General features: G+C 40.5%; 2 protein-coding genes across 2 annotated transcripts in view; one reads left to right on the forward strand and one right to left on the reverse strand.

The window, feature by feature from the left end:
• Window positions 1-17,990, forward strand: part of lpar6a (lysophosphatidic acid receptor 6a) — a 281,763-nt gene that overhangs the window by 110,608 nt on the left and 153,165 nt on the right. The gene's annotated exons all lie outside the window — the stretch shown is intronic.
• The window catches only part of tenm4 (teneurin transmembrane protein 4), a 108,095-nt gene that overhangs the window by 60,107 nt on the left and 29,998 nt on the right, over window positions 1-17,990 (reverse strand). The window contains exons 4-9 of the mRNA XM_062472826.1: window positions 16,326-16,550; window positions 8,756-9,005; window positions 6,946-7,020; window positions 6,628-6,726; window positions 5,488-5,723; window positions 135-299 (exon numbers count right to left, since the gene is read on the reverse strand). Of these exons, the coding sequence (XP_062328810.1) occupies window positions 135-299; window positions 5,488-5,723; window positions 6,628-6,726; window positions 6,946-7,020; window positions 8,756-9,005; window positions 16,326-16,550 (1,050 nt within the window). The remainder of the gene's footprint in view (window positions 1-134; window positions 300-5,487; window positions 5,724-6,627; window positions 6,727-6,945; window positions 7,021-8,755; window positions 9,006-16,325; window positions 16,551-17,990) is intronic.

Raw genomic sequence — 17,990 nt, forward strand, 5'->3', positions numbered from 1 at the left:
ATCAAACAATTTATCACTTACAAAACATTAGAACCGCCAAGAAGCTCCCCTAGTCAGAAAAAAACATATCAAGTCTTAAAATGTTATCATTTTCACAGTCATCCTGGACAGCGCAAGGCTGAACAGAAGCTTACCATCGTCTTTTCCTCGGCGGTCAGGCAGCTCCAGACCTGTGTTGCCCAGCGGGGGCAGGCTCAGGTCAGTGGGTAAAGGCAAGCCACTGGTGTTGTCCTCCAATAGCTGGTACATCTGTCTCTGCATAGGTTGTAGGCTCCAGTTCAGACCAAACATGTGCATGGCTGGAAGAAGACAATAAGGTACAGTTATTCAAAGTATTTAATTGTATATGCTTAAATAAACTTGAAGTTGATATGCTTTGAAATACTTGCGTTCTACAATAACTAATCTGTGCCACAATATTGGGTCAAAATATAAAAACCGTTATATACACATCAATACATTTGGTTGTGTGTGTGTGTGTGTTTATTAGATGCCATCAGAAGGTGACAGCTGTGTGGGAGTATGCCTTCTCAGTGAAAGAACAACATCAAAGGACACATACAACAATACAGGGGGTTTAATGGTTAATGACGAGAAGTGCTGAGCAGGTAATATCAGGGCATGAATGGAACTCTGGGGACAGGGTCTGCTGTGCCACTCCAACCCAGACATATTTAACCCCGAGGGCACTGCTGTTCTTCTCATCCCCATACTAATCCCTACCCAACGTCTGGGGAGACAAGGAAAGCATTCAGTCGCAGGGGTGGTGGGGAGTGAGCAGACATAGAGAAGACACACTGATATTTTACAAGGTCAACAAAAGGAATGCCCTCTGGGACAATGACAATGGAGTGCAGGGCAGAGTAGGATGGTCTGACCATGATAGATCACCAACTAGAGAATAGACACGACCAGCTTAGCCAGGCAAAAGTCAGCTTGGAAGTCAACCGTCAGCAGAAAATGCCTCAGAGAGGCCATACCGATTTTGTTTGACCAGTTTGGCATTTCTTTTAAGCTCTTCCAATAAATAACTACCCATTACAAATATAGGACATGAAAGTGGAATTAGCAGCAAGTTTGAAAGAGTAAAACAGAGTTTTGATAGATTCCTAGAACGTTTTTTTTCTTGATGTTTAAGTAATTTTTTTCAAAGAGAACATAAATAATTCAAAGTTATCAGAAATCTCAACTACCAACTGATGACTTTTAGAAAAAAATACTTTAACAGGCAAAATTATTTTTGTGCTCAACTCACAAAAGTGAAGAGGAGATCTTCATTCTGTCAAAAGTTTATAGTATCATGATATATTGTATTATGCTGAGTTTGCTTTATTGGAATTAATTTACTGAAAGTATTGCATGACTCACAAGGGAGTCAGGTGAGCGGTTAGAGTATCGGGCTAGTAATCAGAAGGTTGCCAGTTCGATTCCCGGCCGTGCAAAATTACGTTGTGTCCTTGGGCAAGGCACTTCACCCTAGTGGCCTCGGGGGGAATGTCCCTGTACTTACTGTAAGTCGCTCTGGATAAGAGCGTCTGCTAAATGACTAAATGTAAATGTAATGTAAATGATGTGTAACCTATGGTGTAGCACCAAAGCAATGCCTACACTCTGGTCAACTCATTAAGAAATGGCACACCGCCATGAAACAAGTCAGTGTTGAGCTAGCAGCAACCTCATAATTACAAGGAAAAACAAAATCAAGGGCGAATTACATAGCATATAAACAACTCATGCATAGGAGTCATTCATTCCTCCTGTGTTTCAAATGGCGCGATCAGTAATCCTTTATAAATTAAAGGACATTTGCTTGCCTAGGCTTAAGCATTAGCTTCAAATTGGCAGTTAAAAACCATCATGTGAATCTGACAGGCTGCAGATCAGACAAGGCTAGTTGTGATAAATGGAATACATCGGCTCTTTCCAGTGGAGACCCTTTCATTAATCATGGGCATATTAGAGATTAACACCCGCCTAATACTTTCATTCGATTTTTTCTAAATATCTAAACGAAAGATGATCTGGCCTTGCAGAAATTTTGCGATAAAGAATGAATGATCATCTTTTGTTTCAATACATCCCACCATCACTTCCGGTAGCTGTGGAATTGACTGTGTCAGAGGAGGACAGAAGCACAGAGAGACAAATGGCTTAGTTTGTCATACTGTAGGCTCTAGAAGAGACATTCTTTTTTAATTTGTAGCTCTACATGGGCTGGAGAACAAGAGAGGGAGCTAACGTTTGCTCGTATGCTGCTGAAAGAACAATCGCATCAAAGACACCAGGCGGGGGTGTCGTTCCAAGTGTCCGAGTAATCACTTCTCTGCGGGGCCCATTGTTCATCCAACCCCATCCCGACTGTCCCCTAGGCCTCTAATAGAGAATGACTTAGAATCTCTCTGCCCTTCATGATTTACTCAAGCGCATCCTTGGTATCTGTGATATGCAGAGTGCAGAGGCAAGGCCAGGAGAGAGCCTTCTGACATTTGTTTAGCAAGCTTCACAAACTTTGGTAAGACTCTGTGTGCTCCATAATGGTGTGGCGGCATCAGGATTCAAACAGGGGACGGGTTGTTGGAATAACAAGGTGGTTCTAATGAGAGGCGCACTGGCACTGACAGATAACATCTCTGCTCGAGCCAGGCCACTGACCTGTCGCTGTCCTGGACTTCGCAAGATGTTCCTTTGGTTCAGAGCACATGCTGTGCCCTATTTTGCTTATCATTTGGATGGAATTGGGCTATGTCATGTGCCAATTAGGGTGGAGAAGTAGGAGAGGACTTCTCACCCACCCTTAAGAAGCACATGCCAATTTCTGTGTGCTCTGCCAGCCATCCTGGGGCCCTTTGTTCAAGGCAGCTCTTCAACTACACTTCAAGAGCAGCAAGGATGATAAAAAAAAAAGACTGAACTCTTTACTGTCTCACTCATTTCCTGCCTCTAAAATACACAGTAAAATACCAAATAAAAAAAAAGGGCAATTGAAAAGAGATGCATTGGCATGAGAATGCTGTCCTCTCTTATCGTTCAGTGAGTGGACCGAGCACATTAGCAAGCATATGGCTAATGAATCCCTTTTAGACACTTGAATGAATGAGTGTTGAATGTGGCTGCCTTCAGTCGCTCATTATCCACCTAATTACTTTTACACCTATTTTACACATGGTACCCATTGTGCAAACAAGCTTTCTTTGTGTGCCTTTTACAATGTGTGCACAACTGTTCACAATTGACCTAGCAATAGTGAACGGATATATTGAAGAAATATTTTTACTCTGCTATTTGTTATACTGTGATACCATGTACAGTCCTCTTCAAAGGCAGTTGAGAGCATGAAATGCATTAATTAACAACCAATCAATAGTAACGCTGCTGTGCTCTTCCGTCACCCTCTTGACAGAAACGGTAAGAAACAGCACTACCTATAATAACTGACAAGACTTAAAATTGTAAACCTGACATATCAAAGACGTTGGGAGTGCAATTATTTTACATAGAGATACCAGTAGGTCACAGCGTGTGCAGCACAGACACTTTGTTTCACAATTTTGATGACTCTGCATCTGTGTTTGTATTTCTCCAGGTTACATTGTTTACTGACTGTTGGTCAGTTTATCAAAAATACAGAATAATTTGTCAATTGGATTGAAAGGAGCAGATGAATCCACCAAATTAAAATCGGTCATCCACAGCACATCCTCCTTATCTGTTAATCATTTTCAGTGAGAGTCCACTTATTCTTACACACAACCGAGGAATACATTTGTACATCTAGTACAGAGTCTAATCAATCACATTTACTCCTGTCAATACTGACAAGAGAACAAAGATCGTACCAGAATATTGACTGAATAGTTCAGAGATGTAATGGACAGCAAAGTACATGCTGAATTACAAAAACACAAGAGCCCAACATGAAACATCAAATACAGTTTTCAACTACTGTAACTGTAATTTCTGCTCTCTGCAGAAATATGCTAGGACCATACCATACCTGGCTGTCACACTACCCAGTGTGAATGGAAGTGAACACAGGAGGAAACTGATGACCTTAAAAGGGTGACTGCATAATGAATGTGTTAATGAGCAGGCCACCGCAGAGAAAATAGCGCAATCTTTCGCCCCTCAACTTTTTCACCCTCAAAATGAACTATTTTACAAAGCTGTACTGAGGCAAAACCATGCTGCAAACATCTGTCATGAGGTTTAATTGGGTTCATTAGACAACTCAGCCGGAGTTTCCAATTACAGGCCTCAATAATTAATTGCACTAGAAATTAAATATATTTTCTCATCAACGTTTAATTAAACATGGCTCTTGTTCTTGATTGTAAAATCCAGATCTTGGGGTGTGGTTTGATTTCCAACACGTTTAAGTGTGGGGATGTGGGGAGATGGTTTGATTTTGGGGGATTGTAATTATATGAAGTGATTAAGCGCTAAGGCTAGTGAGGCTTCTTGGCTCCTGGCCAGTTCACAAACAATAGACTTGTATCTAGACTAGATCTGGAGCAAGATCACACTGATAATGTCAAATCGGCCCACCCAACTTACGAAAATCCATCCCTTGAATAATATGTTACCATTAGCAGCTAGTAGCAGACTTTCATTGGTTGAATCAACACTGAAACACAATCTTCAATGTACTACTAGGACCATTCTGTCAATGAAAAGAGATATGACCTTGTGTTAGTTAATTCAGGCTTGACTTTTATGGTGTAATGGTTCTTATTATACTGTAGCACTGCCAAAGACTTGTAAATGATTGTTGTAACATTGTTACCATTTCAAAGCTAAACAAGTGGATATATATAGTCATTTAAATGCATATTACAACATAATATAGTTTATGAAATAGAAGTGCATTATACGAGTTTTGCACAGATGAATGCTGTCTGTATGAACTATGACCATGTACATATTTGACACAATGTGTTTTGTTGGATAACAAATGATTTCATTGAGAAAACACAATTGCAATCACTCTGTAAACATACCATCGTGAAAGAGTGAATGATAGATAGGGACACATCTGAAGGTCAGAACAACAGACACCAAAGTGACATTAAAATAAACTACATTTTGTGGAAGACCACATTGTCATAGACACTATGTGATGATACAATGCATGTAAAAAAAATGTAGAGCATTGTAATGAAATGTGAATTCAATTCAATGTGAATGAAAAAATTATGATCTATTCCTTAATCACAGCTGCAGGGAACCATCCTGTTTGTCTCTCCAAATGTAGCCATCCCAATCCAGGAATGATAATGTTATTTCTGATGAGGTGTACGGATGAGGAGTCCATCTACGAGTTCCTATATAATCATATTCATATAGTGGGCAGAGTGCAGATTTCCAGACTATTAAAATGGATAATAGCAGAAACATAATGGTCCATGGACCTTTCCCATTGCTGGCAGATAGAGGGAGGTTAGCTGGAGGTGTATGCCCTGGTGTGTGAGGGTAATAGAGGTGACTCACCAATGAAGTAAGCCAGCAGGAACACCAACGTTACTGAGATGAGGATAGCACTGAGGGCTGCACACTTCCAGTTGCAGTGCTTGTAGGGCTTCTTCATGCTGAAGGCCGGTCGGGAGAAGGTGTTGCGGGGCAGAGGGCGAGGGGGAGGGGAGTACACGGTGCTGGAGGTCAGAGGGTAACCTGGTGACGTTGTGCAGTACATTGGTGATGTCCCACCCGGCTTAAACAAGAAGTGCCTGAAAAGAAAATGCTCTCTCTTTAAAACAGTCTCATTAAAAAAACCCTCAGGTCCATGGAGACATCCATCCTTACATCCTACACTTCATTGTCATGGAGTGCAGCAGTCCCTTACACTGGTCAGTATTTCTGTTTCCAAACTGCTGTTGCCATGGCCACCCTTTCTGCTATGCAAGTAAAAATCAAGACACAGTGGGTTGTCGAATCGAAAATGTGAATCAATATCAAATCTAATTCACAGGACTTGCGACCACAGCAGGCCCTTGTTAATTCATGCCTCTGTAGTGACTTATAATTTACTGCAACTATGTGTCATATGTATCCAGAGGCAGGTGTATTTAGCTGATGCATGAGGGTTGAGGGTGTTTTTTTGCCCTTGAAATACATGGCTGCTTCTCTTATAAAACATGTGTAGAACTACATGCCCAACAGCCTCATGATCATCCCTCCAAATACAGTGGTGGAGGCAGTGTTGTCAAGGTTTTTTTACTGACAAGTTTATGGGATGCTTAGAAATGATTGTGGCATGAATGTGATTGAATGTCACCATGCACCGTATGATGTGGGGAGTCACTGTAACCATTCTCTTTTTGTCTAGGAAAAATCTGTAGGGCATATCCTGTTGCCGACTGCAGGAAAAAACATGACCACATTGTGTAGTCGGTTTCTAAAACAATATTATGTGTCTAGGAGAGCATGTTACACATTTTTAGATGTGTTCAATATCCCTCCCTGAGGTAAACAGAATGAACGTGTTTGTCAGCATGTAAGTGTCAACAAGTTTAGTTTTATCGACAGTACCTCTAAATAAGATGTTTGATGGAGCTAAATGATGAATAAAAAAAATCATGGCAAAGCAGGTCCTACTACTCATGACAGCCAGATAGCGAACATGCAACATACCCGTCATTGTATGCAGCATCACACCGTGCTGATGCAAGAATGTCCATCTCAATAAGGTTGTCCTGTAAAGTCTCTAGGAATGTCTGCTTTGCTATGTTTCTACACACAGGTGGAGAGATGGAGATGAGGTGATGAGTGAGCCATGCATGCCAGAGACAGAGTATGATTACCACACAACATTAACAACCAACAAATGGAAATCTACATAGGCTTCACACACCAATGACATCCAAACCCCTGATGGAATTCTACAACGTTGTGAGACAAAAAGACATCTGAAGTATCTCTCCTGCTCCCCCCCCCTGGACTTTCCCGTACCTGGTATTGTATGACCCCTGCCCTTCTCTGCAAACGTCTTGCTCTTCTCTGATAAACATTAGAGTATTCTGGTTCCTTTGTAGTTGTAGGTTAAAAGAAAACAATGCATCACTGTCAATTCACTAACTTTTCGTATTACTTCTGAGATTTTTACATCAAACTTTCAATCACACATCACTAACCATTACAGCGTTTTAGATTTGTTGTTTCATATTGAGTACATTTGCTCCTACATTACTTAGAAAATAGTATTTCAATAAAGATTGTGGATGCACGTGTCTCATTTCTGCCATTGTGCACTCCCACTGTGATAGCACTGTTCCATAAAGGAAGACTGAGGTAATGCAATGGAGAAATGAACCGTCCACATCATGCAATGGGCAGGCTGAACACATTCAATGGAACAAGAGAAAAGCTTTGTTTTTGTGGTCATTGTCGCTCCAGGACCATAGCGCGATCTGTATATTTGTCTCACAGGCCTCCCTGCACTCCGTAGGGGAGTCATTCAACTTTTAATGAAGAGGGAGAAGACAAGCACCAACTCTTTAGAGAGTGTTGGCGCTGTCGAAATAGAGGCCAACTCCTGGCACCCCTCCATCCACCAGCTTGGATAAGCCCATCAAGCAAGGGATTTATCAGGGGCATTCTATTTCACAAAAGTGAGGGGAGAAGGCCATTATATTGCTATTAACTAAGTTGAAGTGACAGGCGATGTTTCAGGGCCCTTGTGGATATTACTAATGGTTTCAGTTTTATCTGTGGAATTCTAATAATTGATATTTTTTTCTCATCCTTGTCCGTTCCTAATTTATATGGATTCTGCAGCACTATCTCCTGTTGCAAATCCTCTCTTCTTGCCATCTGTTTCTTTGCTCCACTGGGAATACCTGTATGGGATTAACTCTGGAGCCATAGAACGTTTAATCATTCATTACGCCACTAACTGTCCATCCACCAACTGAAATTAACGATCATTTTCCTGTTGACTGGACCGCATCACTGATTGTGGAGGAGAAGCAGACAGGAGATCTGGAGCTTGATTTGACTAATTAAGTCAGATACCTGGCAATGAAAAACTTTGCTTTTGACTTAAAAATAACTTCTACCACATATCTATATATCTAAATCTCTCCCATCTAATATCTCTCTCTATATATATATATGCAGCCTGCTCTTTGGTAATTGAATGTAGTTTTATTTAAAGCTCCACCCTGATTTTAATTACACAGTAGACCAAATTCCATAGAGTCGTTACTGACAGGATTGCGTTGACAAGATTGCTAACTTTTAAACAAAAATGCAACATTTTCTCTTGTTTCTCAATAAATCATGTTATACAGTATGTACTGTACTGTACAGTCGGCCATTCCCGCTCACAGGGATATTTTCCTTTCATGCCCCAGTAACAGTATAGTAATTCAACATGGAACAAACAAAAAAAAGATAAGCTGCATCCAATAGCAACAACTTGGTTCAACAGAGGGCCACATATGATGTCATTCACTAAGCTGGGTGGTGGTGTTAGGTGAGCTACATCCCAGGACAGGTCTCTCTCTCTCTCTCTCTCTCTCTCTCTCCTCGCTCTCTCTCTCTCCTCTCTCTCTCCTCTCTCTCTCTCCTCTGTCTCTCTCTCTCTCTCTCTCTCTCTCTCCTCTCTCTCTCTCTCTCTCTCTCTCTCTCTCTCTCTCTCTCCTCTCTCTCTCTCTCTCCCTGTCTCTCTCTCTCTCTCTCCCTGTCTCTCTCTCTCTCTCTCTCTCTCTCTCCCTCTCTCTCTCTCTCTCTCTCTCTCTCTCTCTCGGTTCTACAGTACCTGGTCTCCAGGGGGATGTTACTGTTGAGCAGCCAGTTATCCTGGGCGCTGCCAGACTCTTGCCCACCGACTGGTCCCTCTGGTGGGGCAGAACTGTCCGTGGGGGCAGGGCTGGGGTTGCTGCGGGGTGTGTAGTTGCCCCTGTTCAAAGAGTTGATGGAGGCCGCATGGTGCTGGTGATTGGGCGAGTGAGAGTGGGAGAGCGGGAGAGGGGGTGTCCGCAGCCTGGAGTGGTTTTGAAATGCACCGTCTGAAACAAGAAACATAATCATAAACATGTGAATAATTTTAGCTGTTTTTTGTAATGTCACAGAGAGGCAGATGTGAGAGGCTGTTGGTGACCATGGTTTGTTAGTGTTACCTGGTTTTCATGTATTTTATTTTGATTAGAGGACTATGTTTATTATATGTATCTACTGTTGTATTTTTATAACAATGGTTGTCTTATTTTGTTGTAGTCACACAGAGTATTGTTTAAAAGACTTCTCAACAGACAGAAGAAATACAATGAGACCCCCCAAAAATTACATCTCCTAATTCAACTTGTTTCCTGTCGCAGATGCTCCATGTCTGTGTGAGAAAGTCTCGTCTGATAAGACACCGTGTGTGAAGAGAATTACATGCAGACCTGTTTGTGAAAGCGACAGCTACCTGGCTTTGTTTCATCACAGGTGCTCCTGAGCTGCCCTTTTCTGTCACCAGTAAACGCTCATATTTCCCGTGCCCGAAAGAACATTGAATGGGATGTGTCATTTTTGGCAGGTATATTCTCACAAACAACATTAGCTATCGGCACGGGCGACAATCTGTCATTATCAGATGTATTAGATTACTACAGTCAACCTCTTTGAAATTCATTCCAATGATCAACTGACAGCGCCAAGTTGGTCTTCCCTGTTGTTTTTGTCATACATTTATTTCCTCATATGTTCACCACTGTCACTGTCATAGCATTTTAGGGAAGTAGATCAGACCAAAGATGTATAAGATTACAGGTCCCTGGTCTTACTGTCAGCCTCATCTGATACTGCCCTGTTCTTGACATGATAAAGAAGTTGCACACTCAATATCAATTTATTTTCACAGTAGTCGTTTTTCAATCAATATTCTCACGTCTTCACATGGGGATGACGTGCTCTCGCTATCAACAATTCTTCATTTCACAGATATCCTCAAAATAAAATGACAATTTACAGGGGAGCGCAACGAAGATATGATGAGGTCTTATTTTCTTTCAGCTCAGTAATTCATTATTGGCTGCTTGAACCAGTCAAGCTTAAAACAGTTCCACAGGTTATTTTTCATTGAGACAGAGTTTATCGATATATCAACATGTGTCCGTAAGCCTAGTCATATAAACAGACTAGCAGGATGTCGGCCTTGAATAGAACAAAGCAGGCCCATCGAGCACATGGCCAGGGCCAATACAAGCTTCATTTAGACAACAGCACACTCCTTCTTATAGTACACAGAGTGAACCCACTTCACTCTTTTAGGGTCGAGAGAAAATAACCAGACATAGTGACAGGATGGCACAACACAGCAACCGAATCCAAAGTGTCAAATCCTTGCTAAATTGTCTCACGCTGAACTGTTTAACAGTTGTATGCTTTACAATGAGATTCTACACATTTTCTATAACAGCATTTAATTTGGAAGTGTTTGAAACAGTTAGATTGATCGACCATTAACAGTGAGAGGAAATACACATTCTCATCTAAAGGACTTAAAGATGCGTGTGCATCTTTGAAGCATGGTAATCACATTTTACAGCAGGTAAAAGAGGTACCACAAACCAAAACTCTTTAGGAACAGCGCTGTATCACTTGTCCCTTGCTTTGACAAGTGGCAAAGAAACTTTTCCACAATCCTGCTATGAATTGTACCCAAACCCCTCCAATTCTGCAATAAGAATACCATGGGCCTGGGGAAAACTGACTGGAGCTTAGTTCATGACCACCGTGCTGTCTGAACCCAAATCCCAATACCTATTAACAAATAGATACTGATTACTGTATTAAAAACACCCTATACAGACAATAACATTATCCTCTTTATACATGGATTACTCTGTAAACAAATACAAATGCACATGAGTAAGGGAATTATTCAGTTGCTGAGTAAGAACCTCTAATTATGAGAAATCTGTTCTGAACAGTACTCTGATATCCAAGTGTCCCAACTTAACACACATAACATAGTACTGTAAGCATCATACGTTATGATTTAGAACATTTTCTACTTCCTGAATCCACCTTAAGGAGGATGGGCAATATAGTGTTGAGGCAGTGGCCACATGTGCTTCAACCATGGCCCTATAACAGCCAGGTTAATAGAAAAAAGCTGATACAGCGCGGCAGAGAAGCAGATTTATTGTTGGTGGAAACGAACAAAAGACAAGAAACATGGCAGTCCTTGAGACAAAGAGCATGGCAGAACCTCCCTTACAGATCTGGTGATTCAGCAACAAAGATTCACCAGTATCCAAAGAAAGGCCAAAAGTAAATGGTTTTCTATTGACCTGCTTTGCACAACGAAATTGGCAAGAAAGGGAGATTAATTTGTTATCAGACAAGGATTGAAAAGGGGAATTTAGCTACAATAGCCTGAACTTAGATGGCATGCAGGATAGAGGTCATGTCGGAAGATACACCCTGAGAAATATCTGCTCTGTTGTTCTCCAACATACATTGGTTATCCCTCACAGCTATTCATAGAGAAGTAATAAAAGTTAATTTAATTCAATTCCTTAGCCAGGGTACACCCTTTGGGAAACATGCATTGCTATGTAACAGTATGGTGGTAGTCTGAAGAGACAACTGTAAAACAGATTGTCAGGCAGTTGTCAGTTAACAATAACAACATATAATTTACAATAGTACGTCTAAAATCGAATAGAATTATATTTGTAAAAGTTTGACAACTGACATCTAAAGTGCAAATAACTGATTACAGCATTCTATTTTACAGATCCAACATGTAAAATCAGCATTAATAATCTCAGAGATATATTAAACAATTAGTTTGGGCTCAGTCAATGGAAAATTCTGCTTTATCATTCTCTCAGGACTCAGGAACTATCTATTGGGTTACTTTAGAGGGCAGTATTAGTTATCCAAAGGATAGTACAAATCCATCAATCCCTTGGTTGAAACTGATTCCTAATAATGTAAATAATAGATGAGCAGTAACAAGCAGCAGTGCAAAACATTCAAATCAAAAACTTCTTTCTAAACAAAATGAAATCTACACAAGGCAATACAAAGACTTTCCTTGTCTATTTACAGTGTGTTTAACACCTGTACATCTGCACCACCATGTTCTTTCCTCAGTCCACAGAGAGGGAGAGCAGACTGGTTACTTCCAAAAGCACAGCTCCTTGTCAGCACTGGCCAGGGTGTCTAATGACTACAAGACAGTGGTTGAATTCAAGAGCATAGATTGTCACACCCCATGTGGTAAAGTGATATGGCATGCCCTGGACACCTGATCAAAGCACTGAGGTGTGAGTGATTCAATATAGAATGAATCAAAAGCTATCCACTATAGACAGATCGTTAAAAGCTGATCACTAGTACAAAGCATCAGACAAGTAACAGGAACACCATTTCCAGCTGAATGGAATTTGTCTATCAAAATCATCAAGAAATGTGTGATGGAGGCAGTGCTATGCTGTTTCCAGCCCCCCACTCTACGTTTGAGTGGTAGACCCACCCAGTAACACAATCGGCTTTAACAGGATTCATTTGTAGAAGGCAAAATGAGAAGGCAGATCCGGCACATCACATGTCACAGATAATTGAATTGTGAACTCAGAATATAGACAATTGAAAGGTTGAAAGATAATATCTATACTAGTACATTGTGACAGAAAATAGGCATCCATTTTAAAACTCTTCAAAGGGCCACACACATCTTAATAGTATGGTCTCTTCTACCAAAATGAAATTGGTTCTGTGTCTCTGCATGGCATGTAGCTAAATGTCAAGTAGTTGCCTGTATTTTGTTTTGAATGTCTATTTGTCAAAAAGGTATACAATTACAATTCAGTCAGATGGATTACAATTTACATGGTTCTCAAAGTAATGCATCTATGAGCCTCTGTAAAGAGATGCACATTGGAAGCATGCAAATTTCATCAACCAAGGTCTCCATGCCCTGATGAGCAGCTGGGTAAATAGAAAAGATACACATTTGTTTCCAGTGTATTCACATAACAAAAAAAACCTGGCTTCAACTCTTTTCTATTTTTAAAATTATATCTAAAATCAAAAAAGATATAGCTTACAGATTCATATGCTGTTCATACATACATATGTATGTATGTATATATACACACAATATTGATCACTTTCTCACTCAAAGTGTCTGTGGCTAAATTTCATTTGGGGTGACCTCTTAACTAAATTTGTTCCCTCCCTGGTGACAAGGAAGATGATTAAGCAATTTGCTTATTGCTTATTGCCCTGCTTAATGGAATTGATGCACAGGCCAGCCACGGTCTTACAGCCACTTCTTGCTTGGTCAGCTGTGAGGAGGTGTTATGCTGTCCCTCTATCCAGAGACCATGCCATATTAAAGGCCAGCAGTAGCCAGGCCACATGCTGCTTTGCATTAAAAGATGCTAATACAAGGAGGATGCTGTGTTTCAGATCTGGATCTCAGCATGGCAGTGAGCTCCCGCTGGCACTCTCCCCGGGAAGAGGGCCCTGCGAGAAAGCCAGGGGCCACAGTGAAACACATGCTTCAAAAAAGTACTGAGTGCATCAGAAAGCAGCCTTGTCAACATAACAGGCTCCCTGGCTCCATGTGAACCAACGCAAGGTCGAAAAACAAGTCGTCTTGGAAGATTCTATGGAAAATAAATCTATTCCAAACCTCTTTTTCACTTGCGCAATATGTGAACTCAATGTTGACCATAAGTTGATAATTCCTCTTTTACAGAGTAAGGTGCATGGTGAACCAAATATTTTGGGTGCATCTACAATGACTGACCTGTGGATCATACAGGTCTCATTTGATATTCTGGATGTGTCTATAGTTTAGACTTCATAAATAGTTTTTGCACTCATAGGTAGCTCTCTACAATAACCAGACATACTGTGCTTGTACCAAAAATACATTACATTACATTTAGTCATTTAGCAGACACTCTTATCCAGAGCGACTTACAGTAAGTACAGGGACATTCTCTTCGAGGCAGGTAGGGTGAAGTGCCTTGCCCAAGGACACAACGTCATATGGCATGACCAGGAATCGAACTGGCAACCTTCAGATTACTAGCCCGCTTCCCTCACCGCTCAGCCACCTGACGCCCCATATAGAATTATGGTCAAAAAGCAACATTTTGTTTGAAAAAACTAAAGTTAGGGTTTTGGTGGATTTGCATGGCTGAATCTGTGGAGTCACTTCTTCATTAAATTCAAGTAAATTTCAGCTTAAGACAAAAATGGAGGGGCATGTCCACTCAAAGCCTGGCCCTTATTACATCGGAGTGGAAGATGAAAATTAATTTAAGGCAAATAAGATGAATAAGAATAAACGAAACCAGCAAGACTGTTAATTCATTCGTATACAACCTGGAAAATGCATGAGAGAGCTTGGAATGGACTTATACGGCTCATTAGATGGTTTAAGTGAACAAATAGAGGAGTCTCTCTTTCTTATTGTAATTGGCTCCATGGGCTGTCAAAGACTTTGCAAATACAGTGGCCAAACAATGAAAAATGACAAATAAGAATTCTAAGCAAGATCAATTTGCATAATTTACAGCTTATTTACATGAAACTACAAAAGGGGTTAAAAGGTCATGAAAGCAGATGAGTGCAATTGTTGTGTGGAGTTCTGGCACTTTTGAAGACAGAAGGCATACAGTAACTGAGAACTGCTGAAGGACCTAAAGCCGCTGGCAGAGACCATAGATCAACATGCTACAGCATGTTACTTTACTGGAATCTAATAAAGACCCCAGATAATTGGTAGCTGCAGGGCTGGGGGCGTATTTCTCTCTGTTTCTCCACCACCCCTTGCTGACAGCCGTAGGGCAACCTTAATGCTGTACCTATGCAAATCAGAGTCATTGTTACAAGACAAATCTGCTGCTGCACTAAAGGGCGTCCTCCCATCCCTCTGTCTCCATTTTAGCCTGGCCATGTCACTGCTGGGTGACCAGCACCTCACTGCTGAGGAATTAGGGGGAGATTTTCAGAAAGATTAATAACTCATTCTCTTGGCTTTCTGAGCTGTTCCAGGCAGCTGGGGCACTTTAGAGTTTGATGTAATCCCAGCCTACGGGTAGTTAACTTGTAAAGCCTGATCAATTATTTAAACCATTTTATATTGTTTTGACTATGTCTGGCCAGTGGGAGAAGAGCTGTTTAGTTATAAGACATGAACGTACTTCGTTAAAGTATCATATAATAGTTAACTCTGCAGACATACTCATTGCTTGAGGGGAACATACAAGTATTAAAGAAAGGTACTGCAAGTATAACATTCATTGCGGACTATGACAGTGCAACGGGATATATATTCCTTTTTTCTGGACATAGAGTTTTATCTAAAATCTAAAATATCATTTTACCCTAAGAAAAAAAAACATACAATACAATAATGTTGTACAGCAGAGATAAAACTGAATTCTGAAAAATCAAAATGGTGTGTGTGCTGTCTAGATGTGGGGGAATTCAGGCCGTTCCATGGCACTGCACTAACAAAGCAAACCTTGGTGGTCACATGAACTTGATGGGTTTCCAATGCATCGGAGACAATTGCAAGAAAATATTCTGCTACAGTATGTATATATAATTACATTTCTGACAGTCTAAAGGACGGCTATACTGTATGATTAGAAAAGAAGACTGTATCTTATTATAATAATAGTAAAACATCTTGCCCTTGAGATGAAAGAAGAAACAATCTTTGAGGACCAAACTGAAAGCTGTGAGTAAAATTGATTCTGACAGCCTTGACAAATTGAGACCTGAGTGAAGTCAACCGCAGCATAGACTGATTGTCATGAGAATTCATGTATTAAATGTATTTGTGAAAAATATAATTAGAAGTTTCTCCTACATTATAGCTATAAAGACATCCAGTTCAAAAATAACTTTGAACAAGACTGTTTGGTAATGACTTTGGCAATGTATAAATGTTTTATTTTCATAGGACATTCAACACTGATTTGTGTAAAGTCCTTTAAGATGCTGTTAACAATGTTATATATCTAGAAATGGTAGACCGTTATTTATATTTTGTATCTTTTACAATTATCTTTAGTAACTCAGTTGAGACATGACATTTCATAGGTACAAAAAGGTATAGACCAATGCTTGTGTGACAAAACACTTCCTTAACCAAAATAATTTCTGCCTTTGAATAAAGGCATAAGCTCTGCAATCCTCGGTTCACAATGCTGTGAACTTCCAAGGGCAACATATTGGTTCAAGGATTTCAACTCTCTTATGACTACAAACAAGGGGCACAATATTGTGAATCTCTGCAACCTAAACAACATGCCCAGGGGTAGGCTAACCTCTTGAAAGCAACAGTAGTTTGAAGACCAACTCACCATGGGCAGTTCCAGTAGCAGGAGGATACAGGTTCCCTGAGCCAGTTTTAACTAAGAATGAACCAGGGCCAAACTCATCCTCAGAGTCAGAGTCCCGGGCTTGCTGAGGCGCACAGTTACCTAGCAACTCTCCCTGGCTCTCATTGGCTGCAAGGGTAGGGGGAGGGAATGGGAGTTTCTCAACAGGGGTGGAGGAGGAGGCGGATGAACAATGCAGCGGAGGACCTGTGGACCACAAACAGACAACACATGGGGGGGGGGGGGGTGCTTATAAAACACACAATCACAAGCAAAATCACACAGGAGATACATACATGCAAAACTTCACAATGGGCTTCTAAGATAAACAAACATGAAAAGGTCATGAGACAAGCAGCATTTTTAGGACTCGTTACCCAGCAGTTAAAAAACATACAATGAGCATCTCTGATGACACACAGTGTAAAAAACTGATTCTATTCAGGCAAATGTCTATGAAATAAGAGCAAAAAGAAAATATTTTAAGGAGAAAAGACTGACACATTGGCTGTACATATGGCATTATCAGTCTTCAAAAGAGCGATTTCTATTTAATATTTATTGGATCTTGAAGTTTAAAGCTTCTCTTTTGTCTCACTGTTTATAGATCCCCTAATTTGCTTCTGTAAACAAGGATACGAATGAAATCAAGCAAGCTGACTCACAGCCTCTTGCCTCCTAACTTTCCCTTTCAATTTCTTTATAAGGCTCATTGTCTCCACCCCTCATACTGTCATGGAAAGTTATCTCTGCAGTGCTCCTAATAATGTGTGATTAACTTCTGATGCGGCTCTGTCACATGCTGCAAATGAAGTGCTTTAGTAACATTCTTGTGGTGATTAAAGCCATCGGTTAAGTGCTTCCCCTGCTCTTAAAGCTTTCTCTCAGTTTTAATGTGGAACTTCCTGCAGACCAAGGCTTCATCCCACCTGCCAGAGTTTCTCTGCTTTGTCGTAGGAACCTAATAGATGTAATTATCCCTGCAGAGTATTAAAGTACAGCTCACTGATTCGGAGACAATTATGAAACAATTAGTGATACTAACAAATCAGCCATATAAAAACACAAGTAACCAGTGCATGCAATGACCCTTTCATTGAGGCACAGCTCAAACATGACATATATTCCAAAACACATAATTTCCAATGGAATACATTAAGTAATCCATATATTAGTGAAGGAAAGAAATGCTCCCATGTGTTTTAAAGTTACATGAAATCCTTTGCAGCACACACTGCAGATTAACAGGCAGAGGAGTGGGATGACACTGGTCGTGCTGTGGGTTAATGTCTATGACACTCCTGGGCTTGATTCTATGTTAAGAAGGACTATGACATCACTAGTAAGATCATCTTTATAGTAATTCCTAGAAACCCAATTGCTCCTTTAAAAATCCTATATTTAGCAAGACCAAATGGCAGTATACTACTAAAGTACTGTGGCCTTCCTTGTCAGGGTATAGGAGCCAGTAGTATTTTAGACAAAAAGTTGTTGAAGTGTTGCACCATTTTCATTGAAATTGATTACCTACTAAAAATGATTCATCAGTACAGCAAGTCCCCTGAAAGTGGTCAAAGTCACAAATGGGGTCATGATATTGCTGCCAAGGAAACGTTTGTCATGAAGACAAAAGTTTCACTGTCTTGC

The sequence above is a fragment of the Osmerus eperlanus genome, chromosome 11, assembly GCF_963692335.1.
Source record: "Osmerus eperlanus chromosome 11, fOsmEpe2.1, whole genome shotgun sequence".
Lineage (NCBI taxonomy): Eukaryota > Metazoa > Chordata > Actinopteri > Osmeriformes > Osmeridae > Osmerus > Osmerus eperlanus.